We start from the raw sequence: 21,869 nt of genomic DNA, 5'->3' as shown, positions 1-21,869 counted from the left end.
TACCTGGCATTATTCAGCCAAAGCAGCCGTACGCAGTACGACGCGTCTTCATCCTGGGGGCGTATGCTGCGAAATCTCGGTTTGCTGGAGGGGTAGGTGTCGCAGGGGTAGGTGTCGCGGTTGGTGTTAAAGAAATGCGGTTGGATCCCAAGCGCTGGACTCTGGACTCTTCAACGCATATACTGCGGTCGTCACGTAGTTTTTATGCGAGTTTGCATTTACACTGCGGTGATGTGCGGTGATGTGCGCACGGCGGAGCAGCACCCGTTGACGCCGGCACGAGAGCATAATGCTCGCTGATCTTACTGGCACCGCTCCTATGACTCGAGCAACTGAGGTACTATAGTTCGTCGTTCAGGAGCCGACGAAGCATTGGTTGGACGCCCAATCCAGCTCGAAACTCGAAACGCGACACGAAACTCATTCGCGGTGCGTCACCGTTTTCGCTGCCAAATGGCGAGCAGAGCTAGTCACCAAGCCCTCTCGCATCAAAATGTGTCGCTTGCTGCTGCTGTGGGAGCGAGCCACTTGGGTGCTTGTCGTGATTCTTCTGGGAGCTATGTACAGTAAATGTGGTCACTTGTACACATCTGCTTGGCTGCAGTTGGTATCATTGACGTATTCGTTGGTGCTGGACGAGGAACGGCGATGTGCTTGCCGTGCCAAAGCAAAATCATTCGGAGGTTGAGCTCCTTCCCGCTTGCACATCCAAGGTGCAGCGTTGCGCTCTACGTACACCCATACGAAGTGGCCTTCACGTCGCACCTTGACCTCGTCGAGGTGCAAGATTCCACTCGAGCCGCTGCGTCGCTCTCATGTGGTACTTCTTAGTAGGCTCATTGATGCTTGGTCTTACCGGTATCTCGGCGAGACTCCTGTCATTGATGTTTCTCATGGCGCCGCTATAAGATTATTTCAAGCAAACAAATGGACAGAAAATCCGGTATATTAACAGCAAGGGCTATTGGTCGTGTACTAGTACACATGACAAGTAATCGAGGTCGCGATGTGCTGGCAAACTCTGTCTTCATCCAGCATCCAGCGTATTGCAATGCGTTAGACACGGCGTGACGATCCATAGCAAGGCGACGGCGGCGCTTCGATACCCTTCGCGCCTATTCTTTTCATCTTTATTTTTATGTGCATGGGCTGGATCAAGAGTCTCTCGAACGAGTCGAGATCACGTGGCGCATTCCTCCTCAGGTACATTAAAAAAGCTTGGGCATTCGTGTGGGCATGAGCATGTCTCGCAGTAGGTTGAACAGTGGAGGTAAAATTTCCAAGATTGGTAAAATGGTAGCGACAAAGCACTGGCGACGAAGTACCTACATCCGAAAGAGGATGTTGGAGCATACCCAAGGCTGCGATAAGAGATTCAACAAATACGTGGCTTCGATTCCAGCAAATAGGGCGCTTTAAAAGTCAGTCTGGTCGGTCTTTTCCGGGAGAAAAGACGACGCTGCGAGGGTCATACCGACCGCTTGACCGCGTACTCGACCACGTGGTCGAACACAGAGCTGTTGACAAGCGAATCGATGAACGCAAGCTCCTCTTGGGGTGGCACCGGCGCGTCGACGACGTCGTCATCACCGTCGTGTTCGCAAATTTCCAGGAGCGCGGCAAAATCTTCTTCCGACATGGTGTTGGAGTCGTCGAGCGACGACTCGGCCGTCGCGAGGCGGTGGTGCCGAATGCACATGCCCTCGCGCCGCGCATACGCCGAGCAGGTCGCGACGCTGCAGAGCCGGCCGCCGCCGTGGCGCACGCATTTCTGGCGGGCGTGGGCCTGGCGCGTGCAGCCCTCCTCCGAGCACTGCTTGTCGACCTCGGGGTTGTGCTTGGAGCAAAATGTGCCAGTCCGGACGTTGCGGCAGCAACCCGCGCGCTGGCAGCGCCGCTTGCCGCCATGGCGCACGCAGCGCTGGCGCGCGTACACTTGGTTGGGGCAGCCCTCGACCTCGCAGCGCTCGCGGTACCGGTGGAGGAGGCACTTGGTCGACCGCGCCAAGGCCGGGTTGACGCAGTCCTTGAAGCAGCAAATGACCTTGCGTCGGTGGGGCATGACCTGTGTCCAATGAAGCAAGTTGCCAACTGACAAGTGTCTGACGCGGCGCCATTTATACTACTCTCGTAGTGTGGGATAATGGATGGGTGCGATGCAGTCGTCGCAGCGCTAGCTTCCGCCTGAGAAAGGGGTCGTCTGTCTAGCCATCGGTGCCACTCTACCCAAGCTCTCGGAGAAGCCCGCGCCGGGGCGTGGACAGCTGAGCGGCCCCAACGGTCGGCGTGCCGATCGAGTGCCAACTTGTTGGCGACGGCTGGAAAAACATGCGTCGATGGTGGACCCGGTCGCTGCCGTTTGCTGAATCTCGCCAGCTTGTTTCGTTACCACCGTCCTTGGTGCGGATGTTTATGATAGCTCCCACTCTCACCCATCGACCGAGGTGAACGGGCTTATTCCTTTTCTTCTTCCGCTCTTGTTGGCGCGCAGTGGGGGTCTCTAGCGGGAAAGCTGGCATCTGTCCGACCATGGCAACATCGTTGCCAAGCATGATGCCATCGCGTCACACCGTGTCACGATGGCATGATGGAATGCACAGTACTTGCCGCCACCCTCACGTCAGATCGGCTTGCGCGTCAAGTGAGTTTTTTTCGCGTCTGTTGGAGACGGTTGGCTGGACGCAGTCTCCATGCGTTTACCAACGCAGTGTTATTTCGTATCGTAGCAAGTGCAAGCGAGTGCACCGCAGGGCTTGGGCGACGTGTAATGCAGGGATGACGCGCTTGTCGCGGCATAAAACCGGGGCAAATTGACACTCGCGACTGTCCCACAGTGCGTGGGTTGGAACTTAATGGCACTGGCCTGCAGCTGCGTTGTTCCGCACCACCTTCCTTGCCAAGGTCGTCAGCAGATTCATCATCGTTTTTGTGAAAATATATGCTATCAGTGGTTGCTCGGGTGGTGTCTCGGAGGCTTCGGTATGCATCGCCGAGCGCAGTCCTTGGACACACTTGGTACCGGTCCTTCAAGTTTAGTGAAGGAGGTGAGCGCATGCAGCTCCTTCGTGGGTGTACTAATACTGTCGGTAATGGACTATCTAGTTCAACGTCAGCTGTGCGATCTTGGCGCACTCATGCGAGCGAGGTAGATACTGCTAGGTGCATTGTGACTGCGAAATCGAATCTGTCTGGATCGACTGCCAATCGCACGCCGCCACCGTCGCACTCAGCGCGCCAGGATGCGCTGCATTGCTCACGGCACACGCACAACACCACCGACGTCTTGGCAAAGTACAGTAGCGTCATGCAAGCAGCCAGGAATGACCTCCTTTTTATGCAACCGTAGAGCCGTCATCAAGACAATATTTCCACACTCGGTCGGTCCAATCAAAAAGCTACTAGTTCTAGTACTTCTTGCGAAAGAATCAGCGCAGCCTCGCCCCCTCGGCGCCAAAATATTGCGTGGCTGTCGTGCGCGCAATCCCACCGTCGAATCGAGTACTTCAAGTACGAACGATGCTGGCGCAGTGACAACCAAGAAGTGACACGCCAGGCGCGTCTAGTGCGCTAGGGACCACTGACTGACGCGGGGTGGAGGCGAGTACCAAGCTAAAGTTCTGCGCCTCAGTCCGACAATTATGTACTAGATACATTAACCACAAGTGAGACGGCGGTTGCACGATGGTTTCGTTCGAGAGCGACGACACTGGGGCGTGGGACTTGGCCAGCGTCGTGGCCTACGTCGCCGACGACGTCGCGGTCGTCAACCGCCGGGATAGCAGCTCTGGCCGATCCTTGCTGCACGAAGCTTGCGTCCACGGCCAAAAGCATGTGGTTGTGCACTTACTCCAGCACACTTCGTGCGACCTCCACAGCACCACGATGCTCGTACGATTGTGCTGCGACTATCACAGGACGGAGCTCGAGCGCCTCGAGTAGGGCCGTGCGACGCCCCTGCACTTGGCTGTCCACGCCGCGCACCGCAGCCTCGTGTTTTGGCTCCTCAGCTACGGCGCTGACGCAACGGCCAAGGACCGGTGGGTCGAGTAGGGTAGGCACACTCATAGATTCGCGTAGGTTCGGGTCGACGCCGCTGCACTACTGCACCAAACGCACGATCGCTCAGCACTTGGTTCAATTTGGCGCCCGGTGCCTGACCTCCAACCTCGTTCGAATTGCACACACCGAGGTCGCCTTCAATCTCTCGATACGTAGCGGCGCCAGACGGCTGCGTTGGCCATCAAGACCAACGTCGACGCCGAGGCGGACCTCCAAGAGTACATTGCAGTCGTCGCAGTACAAGAAGCCGAGGCTCGAAAAGCAGCGTTGCGTGCCGAGAAGCGTCCGAAGAAGCGCTAACAATTATGGCTCAGCCATTGGCATTTTCTTGTGTTATGGGACAATAGTGTACACAAAACTAGGCGTCATCGATGTGGCACTGCGAGGCGCTTGAAACTAGTTGACTTGTCTCCATCGCTCATATATCCTCCTGAATAACGGGTATACGAGTACCATAAAATGTGCTGCCACCACCTACAAGTTCAAAAGATGCAGCTCGCCACGCGCAGACCCGCTGCAGCACACGTCATCGTCATCAAGGAGGGACCGCTCTTATTGGGATGCGACCGCAGAAGGTAGAAGCTGTCACCCTGGAGCGATGCAAACGGCGTCGTCGCCCATGTCCCGGCATAATCGATTGGCACAATCCGTGGTACCAACTGCACGCATTATGACGTCGTATCCATGGACCCAGCGCAATCGCGTCGTAGCTGACTCCTGTCTCGTGTCATGGCATATTCAATTGTATGAATAGAAGTTGGGTTTAGTTGCAAGATTGTTGTATCCAGTAGGAGCAGTTGTTGTCGACAGACGTTCGTGAGCAATAACGACCGATGAGGGCGAAGTGGATGATCTATCGAGTTCAAGCCCGCGCGTCCATCGATTTGGCACATCGTTCGTACAGCCGCTTGCCTCGCTTTTCGCAACCAGCCCCGTCGCCTTGCACTGTCTCGAGCCTGTCGCAATGGAAGTTTATGGCGACTTCAACATGCCAAGAAGTAGTGCCGGCGGTGTAGGGGACGACTGGACACGAGCGGCCGCGATCTTCAGCGCTGGTCGCAGCAGGCTTGTTGTTTATAGCTTTGACCAAGAACGAGATAGTCGATGGTGGGAGCAGAGTGCGGCGGTGGGCTTCTTCAGGATCGGCTCGTGCGTGATCCCTATGTGTGCCAGCAAATTCGATGCACCAATCACAGTCGCGTAAAAATAGAACCGCCAATCAAAACGTGTTTTTTTCAATTCCGTACTTCAACACGGACGAACAATGCGTGTGGACTCTGCTCGGCACAGCAAGCCCGTGCCACCGTCTCTTTGCAAACGCGTTGCTTTGGTCACTGGCCTTCAAGGATATGAAGCCAACTCGTCCCTACATACTGGCTCGCGCCTTGAAGTTGGCAACGATGTGCAGTTCGCATCGAACTAGCAAGCGAAGTTCGTTGATGACCACCTCTGTCTCTTTTGGTGGCCGGTGCAGCATGATTCCGTGCTGCGGTCGCGGTTGACGTCTCCTTGATGTTTGTGAAGTTTCGTGCTCTATCGGCTTCGATCGACCGTGTTGTTCGTGCTCAGCAGCTGCGGCAGCTGCTAACTTTGTTGTCCGTATCACGCAGGAGAACCCGTTGACGTATGCAAGGTTTTTGAATATACCGTAGTACAGAGCTGCTACTTCTTTCGAACGAGCGCCGAGCTGGCGTGGGCCGACGAGACGTACGCCGTCTCGATGCGCTTTTCCCGCGCGAGCTTCTTCTGGAGCGCAATGGATTTTTCGTGCTTGGCGCGCAGGTCGATGCTCTGGGGGCCAATCTCGGACCCGTTCTCAAACACCTTGCGCGTCGGGATCCGGGTCGCGCCGTGGAGGAGCTGGTTGGTCGTGCACCAGTCCTTGCTGTCGCCCTCCTTCCCGGACGGGCCGTGCGGAAAGAGGAGGCTGTACGACAGCCCCGACTGCGCCACGTACGCCTCCGTCTCGTGGTGCACACCGCGCTTGTCTTCGGGCGGCGGCTTGAGGCGCGGGTCGGCAAAGTTATCTTGGACCTCGGACCGCCCGAGCTGCGGCCACTCGACGCTGCCTTTGGCCAGCTGCGCGCCAAACTGGTCCTCGACGTAGTTGCCAACCTTGACGGCCGACGAGAACGCGTTCTTATGCCCGCTGATGCCGTACCCCGTGGAGCTCATACCGAATTCGACACTGGGTGGCTATTTCGAGCTCCACTTTTAAACTCTGCCATAAGAATAGAAACCCAAACCCCACAAAGAACACGCAGTCCGAGATGCCCTAACCACAGCCCGACGCTCAGTTCTTGATAGCAATCGTGTTGGTTATGGAGAGCACTACGATGCTGGGCAGTTCTTGTCTGGGGCAGTCCTTCAATGACGCAGTCATAACCACCTGTGGTTGCGCCTTGGGCTCGGAGCTGTTGCAGGCCGTCGTCTTCCACCCGACCTGACGCTATAGCGTCGACACCAACGCCTAGTAGCAACGCACGGTACAGGGCAAAATGCGACTGGTGTCTTGAGCACTTAACAAAATGGCGGTTTGGGTTGTCGCCTACTCTTCTTGCAGCCGGACGTCGACGACTTGGAAGCCTTCGAGAAACTCCTTGTAGCTAATGTTGCCGTCGCGGTTCGTGTCGAGGTGCACGAGGAGCGCTTCGATCTGGTCTTCGCTCAATGGCATCTCCAAAATGGCATTGAACGTCGAGATGCCGGCGCGGAACTCGTCGCGCGAGATGTTGCCGCTGTTGTCTTGGTCAAAGAGACGGAACGCCGACCGAATGTGGATCCGGTGCTGGTAAAAGACATTCGACACTTGCTGCAGAATCGTCTGCTGCCACGTGAGCTCGCCCTTGGCCAGCATCTCGGTCTCGCTACTGTCCTTGACGCTGAAGGCCGCCAGGAACTCCTTGTAGTCGATCGTGTTGCCACCGTCCAGATCGATTGCGGCCATGAGCTTGGTCAAGAGCGTGTCCGAAAAGTCAAAGCCGAGCTGCTGGAGCGCCGAGTAAAACTCGTCAGTTTGGAGCACACCGTCGCGGTTGGTATCGAACCGGTGAAAGTTGTCGAGGAGCGATCCGTCGAGCTGGAAGAATGCCTTGCCGATCTGCAGGAGTGCGCACATCGTCTCCGGGTCGAGGTTCTCCATCGGCACGGGCCCAATCGGCTGGTCGCGCTCCGACGTCCGGCGCTGGAGCTTGCTCGGCGCGTTGAACGGCGCGGGGGGCATTGACGACGCCACAAAGCTGCCCTTTTCCGACGGTTGGTTGCGAATGTCGGTGAAGATGACTTCGAAGCGCTGGACAAACTCCTTGAAATCGAGGCGCCCGTCGTCGTTCGTGTCGGCCGTGCGCATGAGCTCAAACATCTAGTCCCATCTTTAATAGTAGCCTTTTTTTGGGATGGAAGAGCACACCTGCTGCTCGGACAAGCCCGTGTCCATGCCCTTGAGCGTCGCCATAAACTCGTCGTACTCGATCGTGCCGTTGGCATCCGCGTCGAAGATGCGAAACGCCTAGTCGATGTGAGACATCCCTTGCCCAAGAGTCGTATCGTACGTGCTCGATGCTGCCGGCGCCCATCGCAAGGTATAGCTTCTTGCAGATCGTCGAGATGATGCTTTCTTGCCAGCCGGACGCGTCGACCGCCGGGTTCTCAATGCGATAGCGCGACAAGAACCTAGCTACTGCCTGAGTCGTTGATCGAATGCGCAGGAGAAGTACTTGGAGTAGTTGACGAGGTTGTCAGCGTCCGAGTCGGCGAGCTTGGCCTGGTACAACAAGAACGGCAGGTCGAGCGCGAGCACGCTCTTGAGCGCTTCGGCCCACACGAGGCGCGGGACCTTGCCGTTGGCCTCCTGGTCGTGCTGCGTAAAGTACCAAAAGAGGTCGGCCTTGTGGTCGCAGATGCGCTCGGCTATCATGCGCAGCGCGTCGCCTTCGAGGTTGTCTTGGAGCTTGCCTTGCTCCTCCTCGGGCTTTTCCCACTCGGCCTCGGTCATCGGGTTGCCGTAAAACTGCTGGATCTCGGGCTGGAGGTCCGCGCCCAGCGTCAGAAACGCGCCCTTGTTGAGCTGCGTGCCGCAGTAGCGCGACGCCGAGAAGAGCGTGATGAGACGGCCGCCATGGAGCACGTCGTAGCCTTCGGGCACACACTCATGCGACCGAATCACCTACGTATCAATATATCAATTTCAATCACAAAAATCAAATGTACCAAGGCCACACGGTTGACTGCGCAAAAGTTGTTGGTGACTTCGTGGCCAAACTCGGTGCCGGCGCCGCGCTCCGAAGGCTGGCGGCTCTAGGACCTTCCTCAGGCCACGACCATCGCATCGAGTAAACGTACTGCAATCGCGCGCGGGTCACTCCACAGCATGTCTTCGTAGATCTTGTCCTCGAAGCCTGGCTGGTGCAGCGGCGGTTCGCGCTTCCGGCTAATGCCACGAATGTGTGCGAGCGTCACGTTGTCGCACGAGAAGAGACCGCCGTGGACGACAAAGATCTTCTTGAGCACGAGGGCGCAGAGCGGCAGCGTATCAAAGAACGTCTGCATCAGCAGCATCAGCCAGGGTCCGTAGAGCACGCAAGCGGACCTGGAACATGTTGTACACTACGCTGGCGCGCGCCGGGTCGCCTTCGTTCGTGCCATCGTACTTTTCCCAAATCTCTTCCTCAAAGCCCATCCAGCTGTTTTGGTTGCGCGACTCGTGGTTGCCGCGGTTGAGGAAGACGCCCTCGGGATACAGCGACCGAAAGCAGAGCAGGGTCATGACCACCTACGCAGCCTTGAGCCTCAACACTCTACGAAGAGAACGATACCTCGGTGCCGTAGAGCCCACGGTCGACAAAGTCCCCGTTGAACAAGTACTTGTTCTTGTTGGAAGGGAGTCCGTTGGTCGTAAAGATGGTGAAGAGATCCTAATCCGAATCCGACCTTGTAGCAACTCCGAGCGACCAAGATATACCTTGAGCTGCCCGTGCAAGTCGCCTACGACCGTGAGCTTCTCGCCGGCGTTGACCGTGATCTCCTGCAGCGTCGGGAGCTGGCCAAACGTGCGCTTGGCCTCCGTGAGCACTTCCATGACGTACCTACACACCGATCAGCTAAGCTCCTGGCATGCAGGAGGTGTCTACTTGGAGTGGAGCACCGTGCCCTTCTTGAACTGCTCGAGCATATCGAGAACGTTGGACAAGCGCAGAGGGAAATGGAGGCGCGGCCCGTGGTAGTCCTCCGCGACGGACGACACGCTGTGCGAGAGACGCGGGCCCTTGGACTAGATCATACCATGGTTTCGCCTGCGTCAGCGGCGATGCAGGATACATACCGTCTGCCGCGCAAGGATCGAGAGGGCTTGCGACGCCGACTTGATCTTCTCGGCGCGCTTCATGTTGAGCTGCTCCTGGTTGTTGTCGAGCATGTTCCACATGGACGAGAGCACGACCGACGTAAACTACATGCATAGGCGCTGAGAAAGGAGGACGAGTGGAGGAAGCAGCGTACAGCGGAGAGCGCGCGACGGCGCTTCCACATGCACTGGATGATGCACGCGGCCGCGTCTTCCTTGGTGTACGCCTACAACGAGGATGAGCGTCGACAGATGCATGTTCGCGCATGTACATGGAGGTTCTCCTCGCGAACGTAAATGCCATGAAGCGGCTTGCAGGCAAAGTGCTGCTGGCCATCTTGCTGGCAAATGCCATCGCAGTCGCCCACGGGCCGCTGGAGCTCGACGCCGAGCAAGGCGCTGCGCGCCGCCGGAACGTATCGGATGACCTGCACATACACGGCGTCAACCTTGCACGTCATGTAGCATGCTCGTACCCCAGCATGCTTCCCGAAGACGAGGACTTGCTTCCCGACCGCGACCTCGAAGGCAAGCGCGGCCGCCATGTCTGCTTCGCCAGCCAGCGACATACCAACTTGGAAATGACGTGAAATTTATTTTGCAATCTTCCGTGATTTAATTTCTTTTCCACGTAGGTCACATTGTATTTGTATTCATGTTTCTACCTACGAATATTATTTTTGATAGTCAGTGGGACTCTGTCCGCCTGGAAAACAGATTGGCCAAAAAGATACCTGTTTCAGCCCATTTTAGCCAATCAAACGCGTCCAAAATCATACGTGCGCAGCATGGCGCCAGGCCGTGTCTGTGAAGTCTATTTCCACGCAACAGTAGCGACACCCTGGCCTCTCGATACCTTCCGCCATCGGCACGCCTCCGCCCGAGGCTCACCATACACTGCCGGGGCCGTCGAATCTCGCTAAACTAGCACCACTGAGATGCAGACAGCCACCGCAAGGCTGGCGTCAGGTCGGAACCACACTATATCTCGAACATATGTGTCTGTATCATATACACTGGTCGAGTGCGATCGGTCAATCTCGGACGAGAAGCGCACGGCTTCTCTTGGCGGAAATACAGAACCAAATCGTTGCTGATGGCGATCTCCGGCTTCTGCTGCCGACCGTGCACCGCTTGCAGTTGAGTGGCCGTTTCGGTACCTCCCTTCGTCGACCGCCACGTCATTGACCCGCGGCGCGCATGACGCTCGGTCTATTATCGGCTACACTGTTGTGTACATTGCATTGCTTGTATATATGGCATTGCTTGCAGCTCTGGAGTGCTGCCTATAACCTAGACGATTCGTTGCCGTGTCCATACCATGTGAGCCACGGAGGTACGGAGCGGGCGTCGGACGCCGTTTCAAGTTGGGTGGCTTTAGTCTCTGTGAAACCGAGGCCCACCCAACCAGCTTGACGTCGAGCGACACCATCACTTTTCCACTTGGCCCGAGCCTCCGATGCGTCTCTTCACGCTCCTGAGCGCGCTAGCGACGGCCGCGCAGGCGTGCACCATGATCGCTGTCGGGAAGAACGCGACGATCGACGGCTCGACGATCGTCACGCACAACGACGACGCGGGCGGGGACGCGGCCGACTTGCGGCTCGTTGCGATAGCCGCGGCCGACCACGCGCCGGGCTCGATGCGCGCCGTGTACAAGATCTTTGGCGGCTACCCGCGCATCGTGGCGCAGGACCGCGGGCCGCAGTACGAGCCCGTGGGCGGCCAAAACGTCTCGGTGCCGCTCGGATCGATTCCGCAGGTGGCCCACACGTACAGCTACATCCAGCAAGAGTACGGCATCGTCAACGAAGTGCAGCTCGCGATCGGCGAAAGCACGTGCAACGCCAAGAGCACAGGGTGGCCGCTCAACATGCCCGGCGGCCACTCGATGTTTGGCATTGGCGAGCTCACCAACATTGCAATGGAGCGCTGCGACTCGGCGCGGTGCGCGATTCAAACCATGGGCGACCTCGCTGTCGAGCACGGCTTTTACGGCGAGTACGGCGGTACGCCCGAGGCGCCGGGGTACGACTCGGAGGCGCTGGGCATCACCGACAAGTACGGCGAAGTGTGGATCTTTCACATCCTCGCGTCGCCGGCGAACGACAGCGCGGTTTGGGCGGCGCAGCGCGTGCCCGATGCGCACATCGCCGTCTTGGCCAACCGGTTCACGATCGGCGCGATCGACTTGAACAAGCCGGACGAGTTCCTCGCGTCGGCGAATGTGTTTTCGGCGGCCGAGGCGGCGGGCTGGTACACCCCCCAGGTACCCCAGCCACCATCGCCCAATCGCCTCAATTGTCTATGTACTATGCGTTGTAGGTGCCAGGCCGCACCGAGGACTTTCATTTCGCCAAGGTGTATGGTGCGGCCCCACCCCCGGGGCCCCACTTTTACGCCGATGGGCGATCGTGGCGCATCTACAGCACGTTTGCACCGTCCGTGGACGTGCCAAAGACATTTGGCTTTGTTGCAGACTACCCCCACTACCCCTTCTCCGCGCCGGTCGACAGGCCACTTGCGCTTCAGGAAGTGACCACGATCTTGCGCGACCAGTACCAAGGCACCGAGTTTGACTTGACCAAAGGCGTGGCCGCCGGGCCGTTCGGGTCGCCGCTGCGCTACTCGGGCTTCACGCGCGGCGTGCGCGGCGGGTGGGTCAACCCGATCTCGGTCCACCGCACGCTGTACAGCTATGCCGTGCACGTGACGTCGATCGACGCCACTCTGTGGTTTGGCCAGAGCGCGCCGCACGGGACCGTCTTTACGCCGTTCTCGTCCCGTCAAGCGGCGCTGCCCCCGTCGTACCACGACCTCGCGGGCAAGCAGAGCGAGTTTCACCACGAATCGGCGTGGTGGGCATTCAACTTTGTCAACAACTGGCGCGCGCTGCGCTACGACCTCATCTCGGAAGACGTGAGCGCCTTCACCACCAAGTTCCAGGACGAAGCGCACACGATCCACGACCGCGCGCTGCAACACGCCACAACCCTCGAGACCGACGAGGCGCGCCGCGTGTTTCTCGAGACGGCCCACAACCGGTTTGCCCAGCGGGTCGTCGACGCGCGCTGGCGGCTTGCGTGGGCCCTTGTCGCCAAGTACAGCGATGGCTACGTCACAACAAGCGAGGAGCTCGGTGGGATGGCGTCGCCAGGCTACCCGGCGTGGTGGCTCAACTCGACCAACTACGTGCAGTGGACGCCGCTACCGACACCGACGATTGCACTTGCAACGACCGCCAGCGCAAGTCTCGGCGTCGCCTCGTTGAGTCTTGTGTGCGGCGTCGCCATCGGCGTTGTCGCGCCGTATGTGCTCACAGCCTCGCGCCGCCGCCGCGGGTACCTCCCCGTGGCTTGAGCATAAAGCGACTCGTACGTCTCTCGTCTCTGCGGGATCTATGATAACCTTCACGTCAATGCAATGCTCGTATGCGCCCTTAGCGTCGACTCCTTTGTCATCCCCATCGTAGCACTGGGACAGAGTAGAACTGGCCCCTAAACAAAAGGTCGCGGAGATCTCTAAGAGCTTATTCGAATGCTAATAGTTCGTGGCGGCCGCAAATCACAAGACACTTGCTGGCGACGAAGTGAAGGTGGCAGTGTCCTTGAGGTGACGTGTTGAACCCGCAAGATCCAAGCGGCAAGGGACAGGAGCAGGTAAATAGCTTTAGCTTGGTCCTTCGGAACGCATGCATTCACTACGGCAAGTACCATCACCTTGGCGACGCGCCATCGCCGACGCTGGAGCTGCGTGGACGTGGCGTGGACCTATTGGAGTTTGTTGAAGCGACGGTGTTTCAAAAAGACCAACATTTTCGGGATTAACGTCTTTAGCGCAAAGGCAATGTGGTTAAACGTTGACTCTGGCTCGAGTTCTCCTGAACGTGGTGGGCTACATGACGTTGGAAAGGACAGATGCGACCCGCGTATATCGCCAAGCGCGTCACTCAAGCGATGCATCGGTCCTTTCTCGAAGCCGAGCGCGCCCTGTTTCTGTTGCCGAGGTAATACCCGTCGACCGTTGAACTGCGACCCTCGAGGAGCTCGTTATTAGCGCCCAATCAAACGTGTAGGGACCGAGTGCTTTGTGGAGGTTGTCCTCGGATGGGACCGTCAACGAGGGCGGCAGCAGCACGACAGCACAAGCCATTCCGAACGTTTAACGTAAAACGCGTTGAACTCAGGTCTGGGTTGTTGTTGAACTCGACGTGGCAGCGTGCATTTTTATTCGCCGGCATCAAAAAGCGCGCCATCGTATACAAAGTTGAAGCCAATCGGCGTCCAAATCCGCATTTGAAAATAAATTGCTCGGTTCGATATTTCTAAAAATACCTGCGTGAAAACCGCTGAAATAAAATGCAGCGTGGCGTTTCGTAACTGCTGCGCTGTACGTGTGCCACACGGCGCATGGTGCATTTTATTTTGTGCATTTTTAATCACTTGCGTCCAGCATTCTCGTGCGGCACATGGAATAAAAATACGCTCCGCGCTGCCTCCCACAAGACATATGGTTGCACGTGTCGCACGCAAATCCAGTCCCACAGGATATGCAAAGAGAGAGGTTTGTAGGCCGCGATGTGCGAGCAGACGCGGCACGCGAGACATAGAGTGGGACCAGATATGCAATTTGAGAGGCCCCCAAATATCAATTGTGAGAGGGAAGTCACCGCGCTCCACGTGTGGGGTGGTCCCGGCCAAAAAGATTTCAATACAATTTCCAAGATGTTTGACCCCAAGAAGATCTCCAAGTCGACGTCATTTTCGAAAAGGCTACCGACGTGCGAAGGACGAAGAGCGCAGGATGGCCGACTTGCCGATTACCTTTGGCGAAGTCCTCAATGTAGGAAGATGCATCCATCGTGGTAAGACGACGAGGCTTATGTGCACCATGTAGCTCGGGACGCTCGGCGTCAACCTGGACTATGTTAAATTCGGGACGTGCGCCATGGAGAGCGACAAGTTCATTACGGTGTGCGAGACCGTGAACGGCCAGGCAAACGTCGTGATCGTCGACATGGCCGCGGGCAACAACGTGCAGCGCCGCCCGATTGCGGCCGAGGCCGCGATCATGAACCCCTTGACCAAGGTGATTGCGCTCCGCGCCGGGTCGCAGCTCCAGATTTTCAACATGGAGCTCCGCGCCAAGATGAAGTCGCATCAGATGACGGACGCGATTGTGTTTTGGCGGTGGATCACGCCCAACACGATTGGCATGGTCACGGCCACGGCTGTGTACCACTGGAGCATTGAAGGCGACTCGGCGCCCGCCAAGCAGTTTGACCGCCACGCCAACCTTGGCCCGAACACGCAGATCATTAGCTACGAGACGTCGCCCGACAACCAGTGGCTCTTGCTCGTCGGTATCTCGGCGGGCGAGGGTGGTCGCATTGAAGGCAACATGCAGCTCTACTCGAAGGACAAGAAGGTCAGCCAGGTGCTCCAGGGCCACGCCGGTACTTTTACCAACATGAAGCCCCCGGGCCGCACCGACGAAGCCCAAGTGCTGTGCTTTGCCGGTACCAAGGGTGACGCGCCGTTGCAGCTCTTTATCATGGAAGTCGGCACGAACGCTGCGGGCCAGACGTTCCGGCTGCCGCCCCAGCCGATCCCGTTTGCCGCGGATGCGGTCAACGATTTCCCTGTCTCGATGATGGTACCGTCTGGTCGTCACGATGACGTGTATGTATCTCATGTGTTTCTAGGCGGCGCCTGGCGATGACATCATTTACATGATCACGAAGATGGGCTACCTGTTCCTCTTTGACATTCACACTGGCAAGCCCGTGTACCGCGCGCGCGTCGCCCAGGACACGGTCTTTGTCACGGCCCTGCATACAGCGTCCAAGGGTATGCTCGGTATCACGCGTCGCGGCCAGCTGCTCCAGTTTTCGATCAACCAGCAGAAGCTCGTCCCGTACATTGTGGGCACGCTCCGCGACTCGCAGCTTGCGCTCCAGCTCGCGACGCGCCTCAACCTGCCTGGCGCCGAGGAGCTCTACTTTACCGAGTTTAACCGCCTCGTGGGAATGAACGACGTGCAGGGCGCTGCGCGCCTCGCTGCCGTCTCGCCGCAGGGTGTCTTGCGCACGCCGCAGGTGATTCAGCGCTTCCAGCAGATGCCCGCGCAGCCTGGCCAGCCGTTGCCGCTTCTCCAATTCTTCAGCGTCTGCTTGGAGATGGGCACGCTCAACAAGTACGAGTCGATCGAGCTCGCGCGCCCCGTGCTCATGCAGGGCCGCGGCCAGCTGCTGCAAAAGTGGCTTTCCGAGGACAAGCTCGAGTGCTCGGAAGAGCTCGGTGATATGTGCGCGCAGTCGGACACGACGATGGCGCTCTCGGTCTATTTGCGTGCGAACGTGCCGGAGAAGGTCATCAACTGCTTTGTCCAGCGCGGCGAGTTTGACAAGATTGTCGCGTATGCGTCCAAGACCAACTACCGCTGCGACTACACGTTTATGCTCCAGAACCTCGTGCGCGCGAACCCGCAGGGCGCGCTCGACTTTGCGCAGAAGCTCGCGACGGCCGAGAACGGCCCGCTCGTCGACATTGCGTCGGTCGTCGACATTTTCATGCAAGTGAGCCGCGTCCAGGAGACGACCGCGTTCCTGCTCGAAGCGCTCAAGAACAACCGCCCGGAAGAAGGCCCGCTGCAGACGCGCCTCCTCGAGATCAACCTTCTCGGCGGGTCGCCGCAGGTCGCGGACGCGATCCTCTCGAACAACATGTTTTCGCACTATGACCGTCCGCGCGTCGCGCAGCTCTGCGAGAAGGCCGGCCTCTTCCAGCGCGCGCTCGAGCACTACACGGAGCTCGCGGACCTCAAGCGCGTCGTTGTCAACACGCACGCGATCAACCACGAGTTCATCGTGACGTTTTTCGGGACGGTGAACGCCGAGGTGTCGATGGAGCTCATCAACGCGCTCCTGGGCCACAACTTGCGCCAGAACATCCAGATTGTGGTGCAGGTCGCGACCAAGTACGTCGAGCAGCTCGGCGCCAAGCAGATCATCGAGATGTTTGAGAAGTACAAGTCGTTTGACGGCCTGTACTACTTTCTCGGGTCGGTGGTCAACTTTTCGCAAGAGCCCGAAGTGCACTTCAAGTACATTGAGGCCGCGACCAAGATGGGCCAGTTCAAGGAGGTCGAGCGCGTCTGCCGCGACTCGGCGGTCTACGATCCCGTCAAGGTCAAGGACTTTCTCAAGGAGTCGAAGCTCCAGGACCCGCGCCCACTCATCCACGTGTGCGACCGCTACGACTTTGTCGAGGAGCTCACGCAGTACCTCTACTCGAACAACCTCCTCAAGTACATTGAGGTGTACGCGACCAAGGTCTCGCCGCAGAAGACGCCGCTCGTCGTTGGCAAGCTCCTCGACTTGGACTGCAACGAAGACTACATCAAGACGCTCTTGGGCCAGATCCCGCAGACGCCCGTGGACCAGCTCGTCGAAGAGGTCGAGAAGCGCAACCGTCTCCGCCTCCTCCAGCCGTGGCTCGAGGCGCGTGTGACGCAGGGCAACACGGAGCCGGCGACGCACAACGCGATGGGCAAGATCTACGTGACGCTCAACCGCGACCCGCAGCAGTTCCTCGTCAACAACCCGTACTACGAGCCGGCGGTCGTCGGCAAGTTTTGCGAAAAGCTCGACCCGGCGCTCGCCTTCTTGGCGTACCAGCGTGCCGGCGGTGCGTGCGACGACGACCTCATCCGCGTCACGACCGAGAACTCGCTTTTCAAGGACCTCGCGCGCTACCTCGTGCACCGCCAGGACCTTGATCTTTGGGGCAAGGTGCTCGTGAAGGCGGTCGAGGGCGAAGCCGAGGCGCCGAACCGCCGTGCGCTCATTGACCAAGTCGTGCAAACGGCGCTCCCGGAGGCCCGCAACCCGGACGAAGTGTCGACGACGGTCCGCGCATTTATGAACGCCGAGCTCCCGAACGAGCTCATTGAGCTCCTCGAGCGCATCGTGCTCCAGGGCACGGACTTTTCGACGAACAAGAACCTCCAGAACTTGCTCATCCTCACGGCCATCAAGGCGTGCAAGGAAAAGGTCATGGACTACGTCAACCGCCTCGACAACTTTGACGGGCCCGAGATTGCGCGCATTGCGGTCGGCGAGCAGTACCAGCTCTACGAAGAGGCGTTTGTCATCTACAAGAAGACCAAGTTCAACGGCGAAGCGATCGGCGTGCTCCTCGACTACATCCGCGACATGACGCGCGCCTACGAGTTTGCTGACCGCTGCAACGAGCCGGACGTGTGGTCGAAGCTCGCCAAGTCGCAGCTCGACAACAACAACTTGCACGATGCGCTCGCGTCGTTCATCAAGGCGGGTGACCCATCGGCGTACGCCGATGTGATTGCGACGGCCGAGCGCGACGGCAACTGGGCCGACCTAATCGACTACCTTCGCATGGCGCGCAAGACGGTCAAGGAGCAGCACCTCGACACGTCGCTCATCTACGCGCTGGCCAAGACGGAAAAGTACGCGGAGCTCGAGGAATTCATCTCGGCGCCCAACGTGGCGCAGATCCAGAACACGGGCGAGCGCCTCTTTGCGGAAGGCATGTTCAACGCGGCGAAGCTTCTCTTCCAGAACATCAACAACAACGCCAAACTCGCGATCTGCTACGTGCGTCTCGGCAAGTTCCGCGAAGCCGTCGACGCGGCGACCAAGGCCAACTCGGTCGGCACGTGGAAGGAAGTCAACTATGCGTGCGTGGACGTGAACGAGTTCCGCCTCGCCGGCCTCTGCGGTCTGCACATCATTGTGCACCCGGACCACTTGGAAGAGCTCATCCTCAACTATGAGCGCCGCGGCCACTGGGCCGAGCTTCTCAAGCTCATGGAGCAAGGTCTGGGCCTCGAGGGCGCCCACGCGGGTATCTTTACCGAGCTCGCGATCCTGTACTCCAAGTACAACCCGGCCAAGCTCATGGAGCACATCAAGATCTTCCACAGCCGCATGAACGTGTCCAAGATTCTGCGGGCGTGCGAGAAGGGTCTGCACTGGGACCACGCCGTGTACCTCTACAAGGAGGACGGCCAGTTTGACAATGCGGTGCGCACGATGGTCGACCACCCGGTCGCGTTCGCGCACGACCTCTTCCTCGACTGCATCCAGAAGGTGCGCAACCAGGAAATCCACTACAAGGCGATCCAGTTTTACCTCGAGCAACACCCGCTCGAGCTCACGCGCCTCCTCCAAGTGCTCACGCCCAACCTCGACCACGCGCGCGTGGTGCACCAGCTGCGCAAGTCGGACAACCTCCCGCTCGTGATCGAGTACCTCAAGGACGTGCAGAAGGAAAACTTGTCGGCGGTTAACGAAGCGCTCAACGAAATCCTCACGGACGACGAGGACTACCAGGGCCTCCGCGACTCGATCGACTCGTACGACAACTTCGACCAGATTGCGCTCGCGCAAAAGGTCGAGAAGCACGAGCTCCTCGAGTTCCGCCGTATCGCTGCGTACCTCTACAAGAAGAACAAGCGCTACGCGCAGTCGCTCAAGCTGTCCAAGGCCGACAAGATGTACAAGGATGCGATCGACACGGCCAACGACTCGGCCGACGCCGAGCTCGCGGAAGAGCTCCTCCGCTTCTTTGTGGACGCGCACGACAAGGAGTGCTTTTGCGCGACGCTCTTTACGTGCTACAAGCTCATCAAGCCCGACGTGGCCATGGAGCTCGCGTGGCGCAACGGCTACGTGGACTTTGTCATGCCGTACATGATCCAGTACGTCAAGAACCTCCACGAAAAGATCAAGGTGCTCGACGAGCGCACGGCGCCCAAGGAAGACGCGATGCCCGCCGAGACGCTGCCGGGCGTCGTTGACCCGCAGTTTGCCATGGGCGGCATGGGCGCGCCCGTCATGGCGCTCGCCAACGCGGCCTACAACGACCCGAGCGCGTACGGCATGCAGCAGCCGGGCTACGGCATGCAACAGCCCGGCTATGGCATGCAGCAGCCGGCGTACGGGATGCCGCAGCCGCAGTATGGCGGCATGGTGCCGCCGCAGCCGTACGGGGCGCCGGGCCAGTATCAGTATTAACGCGTCCGATCGGAGAACACGACCCACATTAAGACGCTCGTCGTCGCCCACTAATTAGGAAAGAGTTCATACATGTACTAGTCATCCCGTCTTCTCACTTTCACCAAAGCGTCGCACGCGAGGTTCGAACCCCCGCCCTCGAGTTGGATCTTGAATGGTCGCCGACGACTACGACCTCCCCGACGTCCGCGCGCTCGACGCGACCGCCGAGAGCTGCCTCGCCGCCGGCGACCTCGCGCAGGCGATGCTGTGCTGGGAGCGGTCGCTCTTCCTGCGCCAGCACTACCTCGGCTACGAGAGGTACGACTCCATTGACCACGAGGCCAACGCCACCACCCAACGCTAGTCCCGAGGTGTGGGCGCTGGCCAAGCGCATGTGCGCCGTGGCCACCGACGTTGGCCGGCGCCAGCTCTGCGCCGGCCGCCTCGACGACGCGCGCTGCTTCTTGCTCAAAGCCGACGCGTTGGCCACAACGGCCGACGAATACATTGCGATCTTCAACCAGCTCGCCGCCTACTACCGCCGCGTCCACAAGCTGCGCGTCGCGTACAGCTACCTCCAGCGCGCCATGGCGCTCGACGGGTCGTCGGTAGATGGCTGTCATGTCTCTCTTCAACAACACCATATCTCTTCTGCTAGGGCCTGCGCGCCGCCGAGACGCGGCTCAACGCGTGTGCGATCTTGTCGCAGCTCGGCCGCCACGACAAGGCGCTCCTCGCCGCACAGCGCGCGCTCATCCTACTCCAAGAGGCTGGGAATGCGCCGGACGCCCATGCGCATGCGCACTGGAGCGCGGTCGCGGTCGCCTACCACAACATGGCGGTCGAGCTCGAGTTTCTCAAGAAGCCCCACGTGCAGGTGCTGCAGTCGTACAAGCGGGCCGTGCAAACCGCTTGCGACCGCCTCGGCATCGACGACCCGCTGACGACCGCGCTCGAGGAGGCGCAGCGCGCGGCCGAGTCGCTCGTCGCCCGCAAGAAGACGCACGACGTCTTTCGCGAGGCCCGCGCCAAGGCAAGCTCCCGCCCCGCCGAGCCCAAGAGTCGCGGACGCCGCCATGTGCCCAAGCAAACGACGGCGGCCTACGGAGTGCGCCCTCTTGACGCGTCGGGGACCAGCGATGTGTTGGCGCCGAAGGGCCCTGGCGTCGACCTGTGCCGCTTTGATGCCCGTGCGCTCGCAGACGACTTTGTCCTACCCGAGCCGGTGGTGCGCATGCCGTTGCCGGCCAGCAGCGACCTGACGCCACTGCTCACACCGCGCCGCAGCGAGGACGAGCCCGCGACGTCGAATCCGGTCGGTGTCGAGAAGATCGAGACGCCGCCACCGGATGACCGGAACCAAGGTTTCTCCGAGGAGCCAGAGCTTGACGCCAAGGCTGGTGCAGCAGAAGAGACTGACATCAACAAGATTGGTGGAGCAGACGAATCCATTGCAGAGGCCAAGACGATGGATGACGTTGCGACGGCAGGCAGCGATCTTCGGCGCCTCTCGCTCGACATGCCACTGGACGAGAGCGAAGCGAAAGCGGCCGACGACATGTTGCTGCGCCAAGATGAAAAGCATGAGCCGGCGTCCGACGAGCCAAACGAGTCGCGTCAAGACGAGGTTGACGGTGACGGCATCGGCAGTGACGCCGATGTCCGTAGCGACGAAGACGACGACGGTGTTGGCGACGACAAGGACACTGGCGACGACGACAAACACGACGACAAGGACGTAGATGACGGCACGGAGGACAAGGACCAAGACGACGCCAAACGCAGTCAGGACGCGTGGACGCCCGAAGACAAGTAGGTCGCCAAGATACCTAATCCACTCTCCTATTCCATGCTTACGACTTGGAAGCCTTCGAGGAACTCGTTGTAGCTAATGTTGCCGTCGCCGTCCGCGTCAAGGTGCGTGAGGAGCGCGTCGACTTGGTCGTCGCTCAGCGGTTTGTCCAAAATGGCATTGAACGTCGAGATGCCAGCGCGGAACTCGTCGCGCGAGATGCTTCCGCTCTTGTCTTGGTCAAAGAGACGGAACGCCGACCGCATGTGGATCCGGTGCTGGTACAGGACGTTCGACACTTGCTGCAGAATCGTCTGCTGCCACGTGAGCGCCGACGCGGACATGCGCTTGTCCTGCACGCTAAAGGCTGCGAGGAACTCCTTGTAGTCGACCGTGTTGCCACCATCGAGATCGATCGCGCGCCACACCTTGTGGAAGAGCTCGTCGGCAAAGTCGAGGCCGAGCTGCTGCAGCGCTTGGTGGAGCTCGTGTGCTTGCAGGACGCCGTCGTGGTTGGTGTCAAAGCGCTCAAAGCTCGAGAGAAGCGACCCGTCGAGCTGGAAGAACGCCTTGCCGATCTGCACGAGCGCCACCATCGTGCTTGGGTCCACGTCACGCGCCGTCGCCGACTCGGCCTC

General features: G+C 59.2%; 8 protein-coding genes across 8 annotated transcripts in view; 4 read left to right on the top strand and 4 right to left on the bottom strand.

The window, feature by feature from the left end:
* Positions 1 to 1,368: 1,368 nt before the first annotated feature.
* Positions 1,369 to 2,085, bottom strand: SDRG_05022 (hypothetical protein). The gene has a single exon (XM_008610716.1). The coding sequence runs from the start codon at positions 2,060 to 2,062 to the stop codon at positions 1,469 to 1,471; it is 594 nt and encodes a 197-aa protein (XP_008608938.1). The 5' UTR covers positions 2,063 to 2,085; the 3' UTR covers positions 1,369 to 1,468.
* A 1,558-nt stretch (positions 2,086 to 3,643) lies between these two features.
* Positions 3,644 to 4,382, top strand: SDRG_05021 (hypothetical protein). The gene is made up of 4 exons (XM_008610715.1): positions 3,644 to 3,888; positions 3,940 to 4,037; positions 4,078 to 4,168; positions 4,216 to 4,382. The coding sequence occupies exons 1-4, from the start codon at positions 3,682 to 3,684 to the stop codon at positions 4,357 to 4,359; spliced, it is 540 nt and encodes a 179-aa protein (XP_008608937.1). The 5' UTR covers positions 3,644 to 3,681; the 3' UTR covers positions 4,360 to 4,382.
* Positions 4,383 to 5,633: 1,251 nt separating this feature from the next.
* On the bottom strand, positions 5,634 to 6,270 carry SDRG_05020 (hypothetical protein). Its single transcript, XM_008610714.1, has one exon. The coding sequence runs from the start codon at positions 6,232 to 6,234 to the stop codon at positions 5,722 to 5,724; it is 513 nt and encodes a 170-aa protein (XP_008608936.1). The 5' UTR covers positions 6,235 to 6,270; the 3' UTR covers positions 5,634 to 5,721.
* Positions 6,271 to 6,545: 275 nt separating this feature from the next.
* On the bottom strand, positions 6,546 to 9,968 carry SDRG_05019 (hypothetical protein). The gene is made up of 14 exons (XM_008610713.1): positions 9,877 to 9,968; positions 9,673 to 9,828; positions 9,556 to 9,627; positions 9,380 to 9,505; positions 9,189 to 9,328; positions 9,020 to 9,143; positions 8,874 to 8,972; positions 8,648 to 8,830; positions 8,401 to 8,601; positions 8,269 to 8,355; positions 7,776 to 8,224; positions 7,611 to 7,731; positions 7,469 to 7,567; positions 6,546 to 7,420 (listed from the first exon to the last, which is right to left on the bottom strand). The coding sequence occupies exons 1-14, from the start codon at positions 9,943 to 9,945 to the stop codon at positions 6,608 to 6,610; spliced, it is 2,739 nt and encodes a 912-aa protein (XP_008608935.1). The 5' UTR covers positions 9,946 to 9,968; the 3' UTR covers positions 6,546 to 6,607.
* An 824-nt stretch (positions 9,969 to 10,792) lies between these two features.
* Positions 10,793 to 12,860, top strand: SDRG_05018 (hypothetical protein). Its single transcript, XM_008610712.1, has 2 exons — positions 10,793 to 11,669; positions 11,726 to 12,860. The coding sequence occupies exons 1-2, from the start codon at positions 10,860 to 10,862 to the stop codon at positions 12,758 to 12,760; spliced, it is 1,845 nt and encodes a 614-aa protein (XP_008608934.1). The 5' UTR covers positions 10,793 to 10,859; the 3' UTR covers positions 12,761 to 12,860.
* Positions 12,861 to 14,113: 1,253 nt separating this feature from the next.
* On the top strand, positions 14,114 to 19,552 carry SDRG_05017 (clathrin heavy chain). Its single transcript, XM_008610711.1, has 3 exons — positions 14,114 to 14,242; positions 14,297 to 15,055; positions 15,105 to 19,552. The coding sequence occupies exons 1-3, from the start codon at positions 14,204 to 14,206 to the stop codon at positions 19,455 to 19,457; spliced, it is 5,151 nt and encodes a 1,716-aa protein (XP_008608933.1). The 5' UTR covers positions 14,114 to 14,203; the 3' UTR covers positions 19,458 to 19,552.
* A 59-nt stretch (positions 19,553 to 19,611) lies between these two features.
* SDRG_05016 (hypothetical protein) lies at positions 19,612 to 21,255 on the top strand (the record flags this gene model as incomplete). Its single annotated transcript, XM_008610710.1, has 3 exons — positions 19,612 to 19,757; positions 19,804 to 20,047; positions 20,098 to 21,255. The coding sequence occupies 3 exons, from the start codon at positions 19,612 to 19,614 to the stop codon at positions 21,253 to 21,255; spliced, it is 1,548 nt and encodes a 515-aa protein (XP_008608932.1).
* The window catches only part of SDRG_05015 (hypothetical protein), a 3,498-nt gene continuing 2,838 nt past the window's right edge, over positions 21,210 to 21,869 (bottom strand). The window contains exon 10 of the mRNA XM_008610709.1: positions 21,210 to 21,831. Within this exon, the coding sequence (XP_008608931.1) occupies positions 21,282 to 21,831 (550 nt within the window). The 3' untranslated portion in view covers positions 21,210 to 21,281. The remainder of the gene's footprint in view (positions 21,832 to 21,869) is intronic.

This window comes from Saprolegnia diclina (assembly GCF_000281045.1).
Source record: "Saprolegnia diclina VS20 unplaced genomic scaffold supercont1.13, whole genome shotgun sequence".
In the NCBI taxonomy this organism is placed as follows: Eukaryota; Oomycota; class Saprolegniomycetes; order Saprolegniales; family Saprolegniaceae; genus Saprolegnia; species Saprolegnia diclina.
Note: the sequence above shows the minus strand (reverse complement) of the source record. Positions and strands in the feature narration are given on the sequence as shown.

Coding starts and splice junctions, on each gene's coding strand:
- SDRG_05022 (XM_008610716.1), bottom strand. CDS start 2,062: ATGCCCCACCGACGCAAGGTCATTTGCTGCTTCAAGGACTGCGTCAAC.
- SDRG_05021 (XM_008610715.1), top strand. CDS start 3,682: ATGGTTTCGTTCGAGAGCGACGACACTGGGGCGTGGGACTTGGCCAGC. Junction 4,038..4,077: donor GACGCAACGGCCAAGGACCG/GTGGGTCGAGTA, acceptor AGATTCGCGTAG/GTTCGGGTCGACGCCGCTGC. Junction 4,169..4,215: donor GGTGCCTGACCTCCAACCTC/GTTCGAATTGCA, acceptor CTCGATACGTAG/CGGCGCCAGACGGCTGCGTT.
- SDRG_05020 (XM_008610714.1), bottom strand. CDS start 6,234: ATGAGCTCCACGGGGTACGGCATCAGCGGGCATAAGAACGCGTTCTCG.
- SDRG_05019 (XM_008610713.1), bottom strand. CDS start 9,945: ATGGCGGCCGCGCTTGCCTTCGAGGTCGCGGTCGGGAAGCAAGTCCTC. Junction 8,831..8,873: donor GTGGGCTCTACGGCACCGAG/GTATCGTTCTCT, acceptor AAGGCTGCGTAG/GTGGTCATGACCCTGCTCTG. Junction 7,732..7,775: donor AACCTCGTCAACTACTCCAA/GTACTTCTCCTG, acceptor GGCAGTAGCTAG/GTTCTTGTCGCGCTATCGCA.
- SDRG_05018 (XM_008610712.1), top strand. CDS start 10,860: ATGCGTCTCTTCACGCTCCTGAGCGCGCTAGCGACGGCCGCGCAGGCG. Junction 11,670..11,725: donor CGGGCTGGTACACCCCCCAG/GTACCCCAGCCA, acceptor TATGCGTTGTAG/GTGCCAGGCCGCACCGAGGA.
- SDRG_05017 (XM_008610711.1), top strand. CDS start 14,204: ATGGCCGACTTGCCGATTACCTTTGGCGAAGTCCTCAAT. Junction 14,243..14,296: donor CCTTTGGCGAAGTCCTCAAT/GTAGGAAGATGC, acceptor TGCACCATGTAG/CTCGGGACGCTCGGCGTCAA. Junction 15,056..15,104: donor ATTTCCCTGTCTCGATGATG/GTACCGTCTGGT, acceptor ATGTGTTTCTAG/GCGGCGCCTGGCGATGACAT.